Raw genomic sequence first — 12,683 nt, forward strand, 5'->3', positions numbered from 1 at the left:
GCCACATGGACATACACACACAACGCCATTTACAATGGGTCCCAGGAACAGCTTCTGACAATGCTTTAAAACTCATGCAAAGTACTTATTCACATATTTATTTCTCAAATGGAACCTCTGCTTGACCCTCCTGGGTTATTGGATTATTAATGGCGTCTCGCTATGGATAAAATGTATGAGGGAAGGATGTATGAGGGTGGAAATTACTTAGAGGTTGTTTGATGCAGAAGTTGTAGTCATAGATGCATCTAGTTTAACTTTATAATCTAAATCACATCCTGCAGAAGAGCTTGTAAAGAAAACTTATATTTAGTTATTTGGCAATAAAAATCTTTGTTTTTCCTTGCCAGTCTCTACTGCTCTCCTTTCTTATTGACTTTCAGAGGGGGCGGGGACGATTCTCAGTGGGTTGACCTCCTCTCTGCTCCTTTGCATTCCTCCTCCCATTCGTCCTGTCCTCAGGATGCCAGTAAACTCCAAATTTCTGAACCTTTAACGTAATTTCTTGGATTTAAACTGCAAGAGTCCAGAGAAACATACCAAAACGGGCAGTACAGCAACTTTATTTCAAGCTATTTTTCATTTTCAGTTGGGGGGGCCATTTACAGTGTATTTTTAGACCTGCTGAGACTCAGCTTAGCACAACTGTTGCCTGCTTATCACTACCGGATACGAAGACCGCCTTCTCTCAGTCAAGTGGGACAAGGAGAACATTTTAAAAAGGAGTTTAATGCTGGTTTCCTTGGTAACGCTGCGTCTCAAGGACCTCTGAAGAACCAAAGGTTATCCGCAAACATTTGGAAAGTTTAAGAGTAAGGTGCTTAAAAAGTAATTTACTCCTGCCTGATATTTGCTGTACTTTTTATTTTGTTCTGTATAAAACAAGATGGCTTTCTAACATACTCTCTATGATTATTATTTAAAGTATGAAGAAAAGAAAATCTGCATTTTGTTGTCTTCTTCCCTATGCTTTCAATTATGGTATGTTGTTGTTTATTACTGATCAAATTTGACTTTTCTGGAGTGAGATTAAGAACCAGGGCTGGAATAATTATTATTATCAGATGAGTATTATTTTGTTTTATATCTAATGATGTCATAAGTTAATTTGTTCGACTTATTTTGTATTAGTATCAATACACAAAAGACTGTGTTATAAGCAAGTACTTGAACATTTCTTCTCTTTTGGCTTTTTACTAGATCATCAAACAATTTTAATTAGAGAAGATTATAATCTTCATTTGTAATAACCAGTCAAGAACCTTTAGATCACTGAGGGAGAGCTGTATCCCACTTTGCTTTAGAGAACTGTTTTCATTTAGCCCAATCTGAGGGGTTTTTAGGATAACTCACCTGTTCACCTTCCCATAAGATGTCACTCTGAAACCTTCCCTTTTTAAACCATTGAGGTTGTGCTTGGAGTCACCTGTTTCTGTTTGTTAAATAACAGACTCTTCTTCCTTTTTTTGCTTGTGATATCATAACACTAGCATAAAAAGCTGAAGGTTTTTTTATGGAAGCTAAAAAAAATGCTAAAATTTCACATAGCAGTATAGGAAAAAATGTTCTCCTTTGGTCTAGCTCCTATGGCTCAATCCAGTATCTCAAGGTATTTTCAGGGTCAGACCTTTGATTTCCCTGTAAGTGGTATTCTTAGCAAACAGAAAATCATAAATCCTCCCTTTTGAGTCCTTCTTTTTGTGAGACACCCACAGGTAAAGACCTTAAGCCCAAATAAGGCTATTTGCACCTTCCATAGTGGTGCACTTGCTGCTGCAGACAGTAGAACACCAGGCACAGGTCACCTACTGCGCTTTTTATTGTTTGGAAAAAAGTTGTGTTAAATATTATTGGAGTTTTCTATTACTTTTCAATACTAGAGAGCTAAATTAACGATTCTACTAATAAATGCTTTCAAGGCCGCTTATGTTAAAGAAAAAACATGTACAGGCTGGCTCAAATTAATGCAGCAGTACGGCAGATAATGATGGAACTTAAACATTGTGAAAAATAGAATTCTAACAGAGCCTGCAATGAGACAGGTTTTCACAACAGATTTTTTCTTCTTCCTCTATTTAATAAAACAGCTGTATTTCAGGCAGCGTTGTCTTTTACATTTGTTTGTAGTGATTTGAGATTACAAGGTGCACTATAAATAAAAACATGATATAAAATAAAGAAACAAACAGTTTTTTTAACAAGAACCTTTAAAATATATTTTACATTTAAAATTTTGAAAGAGAACTGTGCAAATATTACAAAGAAAAATAAAAATAAGATTCAAAGGAAAAACATTTTCTTTCTACCCTCCAAATATTCTTGGGACAGGCACATCGTTTAATTTTCGCAACATATCTGGTTCAAAGACATTGGCTGTGTCAGAATGTCCGAATGTCAGTCCTATAATGCTCTATGTTTACGCCATTTTAAATTAGTGTCCCAATGTCTAGTGGATGAAAATGCATTGGACTCAAAATTTTCCACAATGCACTTTGAATAGTGGCGTGGAACCATTTGTCACTACCCAATCCGTCCTGGCAGTACGATCCGTACCATCAGCTCATTTGCGCATGCTCAAGAAGATATTCATCCAGGTCGCCATAGATAATGTAATTATAGCACTAAAACTAATTATTTCTTTCCTTAAATTACTAAAGAATGCTAACACACATCTTCAAAAAAAATGTTTATGACAATTTGATGTGTTTTACATTTTCTCTGGTAAACTGCTTCTCTAAAGTCATCATCAGACATGCTCAGAGCAGTCTGGCAAAATATGATTAAACGATGTTTATCTGCATTCTAGTCGTTTCTTTCTTTAGTTCACGCTCTATATACCATAAGGTTTACATAAAAGGAAGAAATGGACTCAAACAGACTGCATTTATATTTAAACAGGGGGGTATGTAGATACTAGCTTTCCATTTTGATTAAAAAGATTCTGTCAATGTCCTACCCATATCCTACATAATGAGAAAATGATAACAAATTACTAACTAGCTTTGTTTTTTTATAGTTTTTTTTTAGGGTGTGAGTAAAGGCAGTACCTTTGTTATTATTGGATAACTATTATTTAATATTTGATTAACCAATAAATGCACTTAAACTGGATTTCTAAAATAATCTTAATAATATAATCAGTTTATCGGTGAATGATGAGTTCATATCAACAGTTAACATGTAATGGCGGCTTTTGCTCCTACGCAGCTCAGATAACCCAAGCTTGTGTTACCTTTCAGTTGCCCTTGAATGCCAAAAAATTACTCTGCGTCCACATTGTTCTAATTCTGTGAACTCCTGTGGCGTGAACAAGGCAACACCAGTTGGTGTCCATGACTGTGTGTGAAGAACAGCTCAGCATGTAACTGAAACATCAGGTGGACTGTGTCATTCACGAAGAGGACAGAAAATAGCTGGCCATGAATTTTTAATCTTAAAATATAAATAGTTTTATTGCATATGTGGAGATATGCATTGTGAAAAAAATTACTTCAGGACTTCTTTGTGACACACTGGTTTTAAGTCCATGTAGGGCTGTTCAATAGATCACCATTTCACCTGATTAATGCTCCGTTTTATCACATACACAACAAATCACACAAATTACTGTGGTTTTACACGTCAGTATTTGGCCATCTTGAATCAGAGGCATTCAGAAATACACATCAGAGTGTGTGGGAGTAAAAAGATGCTAAATTGATCTTGCAGTTCGTTAACTGAATGGAGCAAGGAAAAGGTCAGCCAAAAAAATCAAAGCACATTAGTTCTCTGCATTGTTACTAACAGATAGAGCTTTGCTGCAAAACCAAATAATGTTACATAGAGTTCTATGAGTACTTCTCATTAAATTGCCCTTAGCCTGGTTGTGTTACAATTCCTGAACAACCTTAAAAGGTAGCCGAGTTCCCATCAATACAACGATTGTTTTAATTTGTATGCTATGATACTGTAAGTTTATCGGTTACATCAGATATCTTTTCATACAACAAACCAGCTTTATGTTGCCTGTTGGTCAAAGAGAATGTCAGTTTGTGACACAGAGTATTAGCTTATGAGCTAAAAAAATAACCATATGTTTTGTTTCTTAATTGCATTAACAGTAATAGCTGTTTGTTTCAAGATTAACAAAATAAAGTATGGAAATCATTTTTGAAGAGAATTTAATTGGATGACTAACATATAAGCAGCATCCCCACACTAATTACCATCAATGATTTTAAAGCAGACAAAATGAAAATATCATCCTGTCTGTTTAAATCAACATTATGCTACCCAACACTTAAGGGACTATATCTGTCTGTCTGTCTGTCTGTCTGTCTGTCTGTCTGTCTGTCTGTCTGTCTGTCTGTCTGTCTGTCTTTGAGCTTCAGGAAGTCAATTGAACTTTTTGGTTGGTCTGAGGAGAGAAAGCAAGCTGATCAGGAAAGAGTTGTTTGATGGCTGATTGATTTGCTTACTTGAGAGATGAAGGGGAGGTAGCATGGATCTGTAGGGGTTTGATTCAGCGGGCTTTGCAGACTGAACCACAGAGGTCCAGAGAAAATGTGAGTGAAATCAGAGAGCATTGGTAAATGCAAGAGATGAGGTGCTGGAGAGCGGACAGGCAGGTAATAAAGACTGAGAACCGCTGCACACAGATAAGACCTTTTGATGAAGATTGGAGACAGACTTTGGTTCACTGGTTGTCTGGAACAGTAGCATAGTCCACATTAAAAGAGATACACAATAAGACAAATATACCAGGAAATGATCTCAGGTGTGAAGCAACACGGGTTGGACCAGCTTCTAGCCTAGATGCTCTATGTGATAGTAGTTCACCCATAGCAGAAAACCCCCCTACATTACTTCCTCTTCAAGGACTGCCAGAAGAGGAAGGGTGAGAAGCCCAAAAGTCCCAAACAAGTCCAAAATCCAAAATAAAAGAACAAGGGATCCAAAACCATTCCTCAGGTCCATAATCCTCCCAACCGACCAGATACTGAAAACCCCCCTTCTCTGTAAAGAACATCTAAAATCCTTTGCACAGTAAAGACCGGGGGCCCTTTAATGTTTTGGATGGGTGAAGGGGAATGGAAGGAGGGCAAAGAGAACTAGACAGGACAAGCTTGATCAGAGAGATGTGAAAAAAAGGATGAATCTTTAAAAAATGATCTGGCAGCTTGAGGCGTACGGCAGAGCAACTGAGCACTGCCTGGATAATAAATGGACCAATGAATCTGGGAGATAGTTTGAGATTAGAGGCCTTAAGGTTGATGTCACAATTTGATAGCCAAACCTTTTGTTTAGGTGAGTACTGGTAAGCGGGAATCCTCCGATCGGCCATACATTGACTTGTCTCCAGTTCAAGGCAGGTCAGGTTCCAGACCCTCTGCGGCATCGAATGAGATGTTTTACAGAGTTAACTGCAATGACCTGATTGGATTGATGGAAACAGGGGAAGGTTGGTATCCTAGAGAGGACTCAAATGGAGACAGAGAAGTAGCAGAGGAAGTGTCAGTTTGTGCAAATTCAATTCAAGGCAACTGACTAGTCTATGATGACCAACTGAGGCAACGGAGGGATGCCTCCAGCTCCTCATGTGTCTGGATTGATCATTTATTTGGGGATGAAAACCTGAACTGAGAGCAGTCTTGGTACAAAACTTCTTCCAGACCCGGGAGATAAAATCCGACAGGTTTTGACAGGGTTTCCATGAGGGTGAAAAAAATGCTTAGTCAGTGAATGAGGAAGGATCTAATGGAAGCAGAAACATACACCTGGTTCGGAGGTCCAGTGTCAGGGTCCGGTTTGGACCCCTGAGCCCTCCGGAACTGGATCCTTTATTTCCCACAATGAGGTCCCCTTAAAGCAGGAAGGTTAAGATGTCAGGGTTCCTGGTCATTGGAGATTTGCCCATACAGGGTCTGGGGTTTGGTGTTTTTAGCGCATTGACAGTAAGAGAACACAATGTTAATATGGGAAAACAACAGAGACCAATATGATTGTCTATGTTTCAGAAGGTTTGCTTCTTGGAGAAAGGCCAAATTCAAATGTCAGGATGTTCAGCTCCCTCCAACCAGTGAAACCCCTCTTCAAAAGTCTTTTTATGGCTTAGGGCTTTCTATTACTCACATTGCATTTTCGTTCTGCTTTAGACAAATCACAGGAAAAGAAGACACATGGATGAAGTTTATAATCGTCAGAGGAAATTTGAGAAAGGACTGCACCCACCCATAAATCAGAGGCATCAACTTCAAGGACAAACTGTTTCTCTTGATCTGGCTAAATCAGAATTATTAAATCAGCATTAGCAAACTTTTTCTTGAGCTCTGAAGAAGCCATTCCAGCTTCAGGTGACAAAATGAAAGGTCATTTGTAGAAGGTAAGGCTATTGGGGAGTTGAGTAAATTGAATTTAGTTTTAATTAATCTGCGGTAGAAGCTGGAGAATCCTGAATAACGTAGCTCCTTGCGAGTTCAGGGATTAGGCTAATTAAAAATGGCTTGAACCTTCTCTGGTACAAGCCATGCAGGGGCAACAAATCATACCAGGGCAACAAATACCACTCAGGGCAACATGTAGGGGTCCCTGAGGACCAGGGTTGGGAACCACTGCCCTAAAACAATGGGAGATTGGGTAAAGAAAAGAAAAAATTATTTCTTTAATTTAATTGCCATAAACGAGAAGTTTTACTGGTTCCGTTCGAATCGTGGTTACATGCAGAGGTTTCCATCTACAGCTGAGACATGAAGTGGTTCAGGTAGAACAACAGGAAGAAGTAATAGTTCAACTAAATTGTTATCAATACAGCTTTGTTCACAACCAGAATCGATTAAAGCAAAAGAGGGAAATGGTTGATTCAGTGGGAGAGAGCAGGGTAATGTCATGCGGAAGGATCTGTCCTTAGAACTGCTCATTTGTCCCTTCCTTACCAGTAGCCCCACCAGTTTAGTTGCTTTGGGCAGGAAGAAATCAAATACCACTCTCACCGCAGTACAGTCAGGGTCCAGTTTTATCCAACATTTCCGTTGCTCAGGTGACAATCTGCATTGGTTCCTCTAGATCTGGCCAGGTAGAGTCAGAAGTTTGTGAAGGATCTTGATGATGAGATTGGGGAAGAGGTTAATTATTTTCTTGTTTTGCCTTAGTCCTCTCTCGAAATATTTTATCAAAGCAGATAGCCAGGGAGATTAGCTCCTCCCTGCATGCTAGTTTATCCCTAATTCTTTCTTCCAAAGCTTGAACAAAAGCTCCCTTTAAAGCTTTAGGGTGAAGAGGCTGATAGAGGTCGAAACTCGATGGCTAAGTCTGATACTGGCTGGTTACCTTGTTTTAAATTCCTCGTCATACAGGAAATATCAGAAAATTGGTCAGTATATCCAAATGTCGGTTTCTAATCTTGCTTCAGCCTACTGCAGGGCTCGACCTCTCCATCACAGTGACCTCAGTGTCACTCTTCTTCCTGCTTTCTTCCTGTTGGTCTTTTTAAAATAGTTATTGTAAAGATTTGTTGTTGTTTTTTTCTTGTCATATTTGTGGGATTTTTTCTTCTGCCATAGCTATTTAGGTGAACCTAAGTAAATCTTTTTCTCTGCTTTTGAGTGTACAAGCTATAGAATCAAGGATAATGTGGCTAATTTACCCAGGCAGATAAAGACTGCATGGATAAATCCAAAAACTAAAAGCACAGAACCAGCTGTTTTGATCTTTTTCATAATGTAGGTCTATCACCTGCCTCCCCTCATACAAAGTAATCTCCTGATTCTCTAAATGAGACAGGTATAACTAACAATTTCACTGGACCTTCAGAGAAAAGCCCTTACGCATTTGACAGAGTAATTATCTCTTTATAAATGTGGATGTAGACTACAAGAGTCAAAACAGGGAAACAGAAAAATAAATGAAGTCAAACAACCCAACACTTGCACATAATCATGTTATCGGAGCTTAGCCCCTCTGCCACAGGATAATGAAAAGTTTCTTTGGAGCAGTATTTCATCTCATTGGGTTGATGTAATCTGTCTTCTCTCTCATTATTCCCTCTCACTCTGATTCATCTTGCCTCCTCATATCTCTCACACTCACCCTGGGTAAACCGAACATATTCTAATGAGTCACCATCTTCTTCATGAATAAACACCTTCTGTGTGTAGGCTTATTAATCATAGAGTTTATATTTCTGTTTGCACGGAGTAAAGTTGCACAATTTCGGCTTCAGCTGCATGAATTTATCGTGGGAAGATGCTCGTGTTATGTGATATAGTCTGCTTATTTTCCAGTAACATCATTGGATATCTTTATAAAGACTTTAGAGCACAACATTGGTTTGATTAATCTATTTGCTGTTTTGGAACAACCATATTCTAATGGTATAAACTCATTTTTTTCCAGTGTAGTCAGTGAAACAATAACTGATTTATTTGGAGTACTTTGTTTTTGAAAAAGATGCGATCTGTAAATCACTGATCTTTTCTTCTTACACTTCATTTTCTTGCACATTTGGATTATGTCACAATTGCTTAGGAACCAAAGAGGCAATAAAGAGACAGAATCTTCTTCCTACACATCTAACTCTGATCTAGTCGTCAGATAAGCCAGCCTGTCATGAACTTTCTGGACATGCTGAAAAAAGTTGCTTCTACTCTCACATGCAATGTGTACAGAATGCATAAACCATTGCCACACAATCAAAGCAACTAGAAAACATACTTAGGTCGAATATGCACTCTTATTCTGCAAACTTCCAGTTCCTAGTTAATTCAAATTTTATTTTTTATTATTTGAATTATTCAGTCTCTTAAAAATCAAGAGCTTAAAAAAGATTAACTACTTTTTGATTAATTCAACAAAGTATAATATGTTCACTCATAGACCCCCCTCTGTGAGCAGAGGGGGGTCTATGAGTGCCCAAATTATAACTTTGTTGAATTAATCTATGAGTCTATGGGCACTCCTATGGTCTATGAGTGACCATATTTTCTCACAGAAAAATCTTTGAATATATAGATAAAAAAGAGGAGACAGAGACTCTACAGCAAAAGTCAAATATGTTATTCAAACTTTTTAATAGTTTTATTGAACTAAAATCGAAATGCAGAAGAGAGGACAGCAAAGTTTTTTAAAACTTTTGATGTAATAAAAGAGGATTTTTTTTATTACCCATATTTATTTTGCTAGTTATCAAAAGGCTCACCTGCAACTATTGATGTCACCTGAAGCATGGGATGATAATATTCACTGAGCAACGGAAATAATTTTCAGTGTTAGTAGAAGGAATACCTTATATACTGCTTTTTCTAGAGAATATATCAAACTAGTTTGAGCAGCACACTTTAGAAAACCATTCAGTTTAATCAAAGTTCCAGTAAAAAAGTTTCTGCTGTTCAAAAAAATGTCATTTCTCAAAATGTTGATGTTTCTTTAACTCTACAATTAAAACCATATATTTAAACGGACAGTACAAAAGACATTTTTTTTTTCTTATTGTCTGTTATTTATCGGGGTGCAGTGTGTTTAAAATGTTTCTCAAACTTAATGCCAAACTGTGCTTCAGTTTAACTCAAAGCCATAATATAATCAACTTAATGTTTGGTTTTTATTGTTTATAAGTCTTTATTACCTTCCTAAGGCTGGTAGAATACGATTCTGTAAAATTATTTTGTTTTCCTCTTTCTGTTCCCAGCACTCTTCTACAATGAGCGGTCAGGACAGTGGTGGAGAGGCTGGCCCTTCATCTCAGTCCAATCAGAGGACGGTTTTGGATGATATCATTTTAACCTTTACCTCACCCATGGCCTGGCTGCTGGTTGTGGCTCTGATCCTCACATGGTCAGGAGTGGCCATTGTGCTGTTTGATCTGCTTGATTACAAGACTCTAGCAGGTAAAAGTTATTCATTTCAATACACATTATTATCCTATAGAATACACTTTCTATTTAACGCTTTTAGATAATTGTTATAATTTCATAAAAATGAGATTATAATTTGGTATTAAGATTTTGTAGCACCTAATGACAACCTTCATTTTCTCACCCATTATACATTCCTTGCATCTCAGTCATAAATTCATTCTTTGCTTATAAAGCTCTGAGACATTTTTGAAGACGACTTCAAAAGTGGACATGCTCTCAGGCTGGTCGTCATTTTCAGCATTTAGAATTCACCTCCATGTAATCAGAACAGCTCATCAGCTTTAACTTCAAAGCTACTTTAACTGTTGTTGGTTAAAGCGAGGAAATCCAAGCATTTTCCTCTAATTTGACATAGAAATCCATTAAAAAAGACACATGTCCCCGTTTTTCTCAAGCTCAAATGTTTAGTTCTATGTTAACTTTAATTAGCCTTTTTGTTTTGCAATTAATGCAACAGATCAGTAGTTTTTTGAATGATGAGGCTATCTCCATTTACTTTCTCTTCCCTTTAAATAGCTGAGTCACATACTGGTGGTGATTCAAAGGGTAGCTTATGGTTAGTGCACAGTGCCTAAAGTCAGGCCAGTTGCTTAAAGCAGTCTACACCTCTTCTGCTGCAGAAAATGGGTGTATCATTTTCCCCTCACATATCTTGACTTCATTTTACAGCTTAATTGTATTGAGTAATCTCGTTTGGTTTTCTGTGATCCCCTTTAATTACTTTATTGCCATGAGATAATGGGATAATGAATTTCACTGATCTTACAGCTATGTTGGTGATAGATTGAAGCGAATGTAACGGCTAAGATCTTTTCTTTTAAAGCCTTTAATTGTACCCGTTGGCTCCATGTTCAGACTCACAACCCTTTTCAGTCAGCTACTACAGTACAGCCATGGACGACAAAAATCAAAGAGATGTGTAAGAATATGTCATCTGTGGTGAATGGGGGTGTTTTACTCAAATGAATGCTCTACCCTAGTGCGTTACTGCCTTAAACAAGTATTATGGCCACAGTAGCCACTGTGTGTCAAAAAGCTGCGACAGTGCATGTGACCATTTCGTCTGAAGTAAAGGGAAGTCGCTACAAGCTGGTATTTACCGTGACAAAAAAAGTTTTCACTGTGGCTTTCAATTCTACTAAACTGGGAAATCTACAATTCTGCACCAACAAGATTGGGATCTATTGTTGTGCTTTCTATGGTAGCAAGCAACAATGTCTAATTAAACCAGATAGAAAAAAAATATTTGCTTTATACTGACTTAGACAGTACAGTTTACTCTCTTCAAGGAGAAACCTGAGAACTTCAGCGTCCCTTTAGAAATATTTCTGTTAAGGTAGGATGGAGGTTGGTTGAGGACCTAAAGGCAGAGATGAGGAGGCAGGGATATGTTTTGCTGATTTAATGAAGGTACAAAAAGGCAGCAGAAGCAAAATCCAAGACAGAAATACAGAAAACCAAAAACCAACAGACACCAGGGGAAAACACTCATGAGGAGCAAAGTAACAGTGAGAAACCAGCACTGAGGAACTGTACAGGTGGTGTATATATGGGAGACAGAACAAAGACTGGGAGCTAGCAGGGAGCAGCAGACATAAATAACTTTAAACTCCAAAAGAAGTTCAAAAAGAAACTCAAAAAGCACGGGGGAACCATAATAATTTCTCATTCATTAGCTCCTTCCATCTAAAGAAGGTGTGCTTGATGTTTACCCTCGTTTTTTGATGTCTCCAGTTTTGTTGTCTTTTAAGTTTACTTTTTCGCTTTCCTGGGGATGGTGAACATAACAGGCTGCTGCATATGTGTGGTCCTGCATTGGTCTGCAGTAGTGCAGATTTTCAGTTGTTGGGTCAGCATCTCCAAAGGATCTTCACCTGCTCCTCACAATTATACTGAACTGCCAGTAAAAGGAAAAAGGTTGCTAACACTAGTGCTATTTTATCCCTCACCGGTGTCTGTACTTTCAAGATGGCAGACTGTCATGCTCCTTTGAAAATGGGTGATCGGGTTTATGTATAGAATAATATAAAATTCTTTGCTTATTAAAATGTATTGGATTATTAGTAGAGGAAATAATTATACATAAATAATGTGCTATATTTTTACGTGATATATATATAATGGTAGTGTACCTGCTTACTGTTCATCTAACATCCCAGTTTATGTGATATAGAATTAACCAATTGTGCTGAAACATGTTAGGGACGGTATCATGCTATAGGAATGCATAGTTCTAGCAGTAACATTGAAGCCTATCACAGTTTATTGGAAGACCTTTGGAATTTTTAACAAGTCTTAAAAAAATGGACCTTGAGAAACAGCAAAGAAAAAACAACAATACTTATTCTTTAAAGATACGAAGCACATAGAGAAAGGACACATGCAGCTGTAAGAGCAGCATAAGGTCGCTCTCAGAAGTATTAAAGTAAAGGGCTTTAAATACGGTATGATTTGCCTTTCACTTTAAAATTATGAGCTACTTTAGTGTATACACCCTCCTCCCTACACACACTCACAAAACAAACATACAAGAGGATTTTATTATTATGAAGGGTTACTAAACAAGTAAGCACTTACTGTAGACTTTAGAATCAAGTCTTGGAACATTCTTTTTATCATAAAATCTACAAAGCAGGTCTATTTTTGTTTTTTCTTAGTCGTTTGAACTTTTTAGTTTAAGATGAAGAAACCTAGACAAAATTTCACCAAGTTAGACTTGTTCTTCTAAATTTGTGTGAAAACACCCAGACTACTTCTACACTCACCGGCCACTTTATTAGGTACACCTGTCCA

The 12,683-nt window shown here is 37.5% G+C and overlaps 1 protein-coding gene across 6 annotated transcripts in view; it reads left to right on the top strand.

Annotated features, from left to right (window-relative positions):
* The first annotated feature begins 427 nt into the window (after positions 1-427).
* Positions 428-12,683, top strand: part of trdn (triadin) — a 19,392-nt gene continuing 7,136 nt past the window's right edge. For 5 of the 6 annotated variants that reach the window (XM_015395367.1, XM_015395370.1, XM_015395369.1 and 2 more), the window contains exons 1-2: positions 429-812; positions 9,662-9,860. In XM_015395367.1, coding sequence (XP_015250853.1) covers positions 9,674-9,860 — 187 coding nt within the window. In that variant the 5' untranslated portion in view covers positions 429-812; positions 9,662-9,673. Of the gene's footprint in view, positions 818-9,661; positions 9,861-12,683 lie in introns of all 6 variants that reach the window. The other variant, XM_015395368.1, reaches the window with a different exon arrangement.

Source organism: Cyprinodon variegatus, unplaced genomic scaffold (assembly GCF_000732505.1).
Source record: "Cyprinodon variegatus isolate N-32 unplaced genomic scaffold, C_variegatus-1.0 Scaffold738, whole genome shotgun sequence".
Lineage (NCBI taxonomy): Eukaryota > Metazoa > Chordata > Actinopteri > Cyprinodontiformes > Cyprinodontidae > Cyprinodon > Cyprinodon variegatus.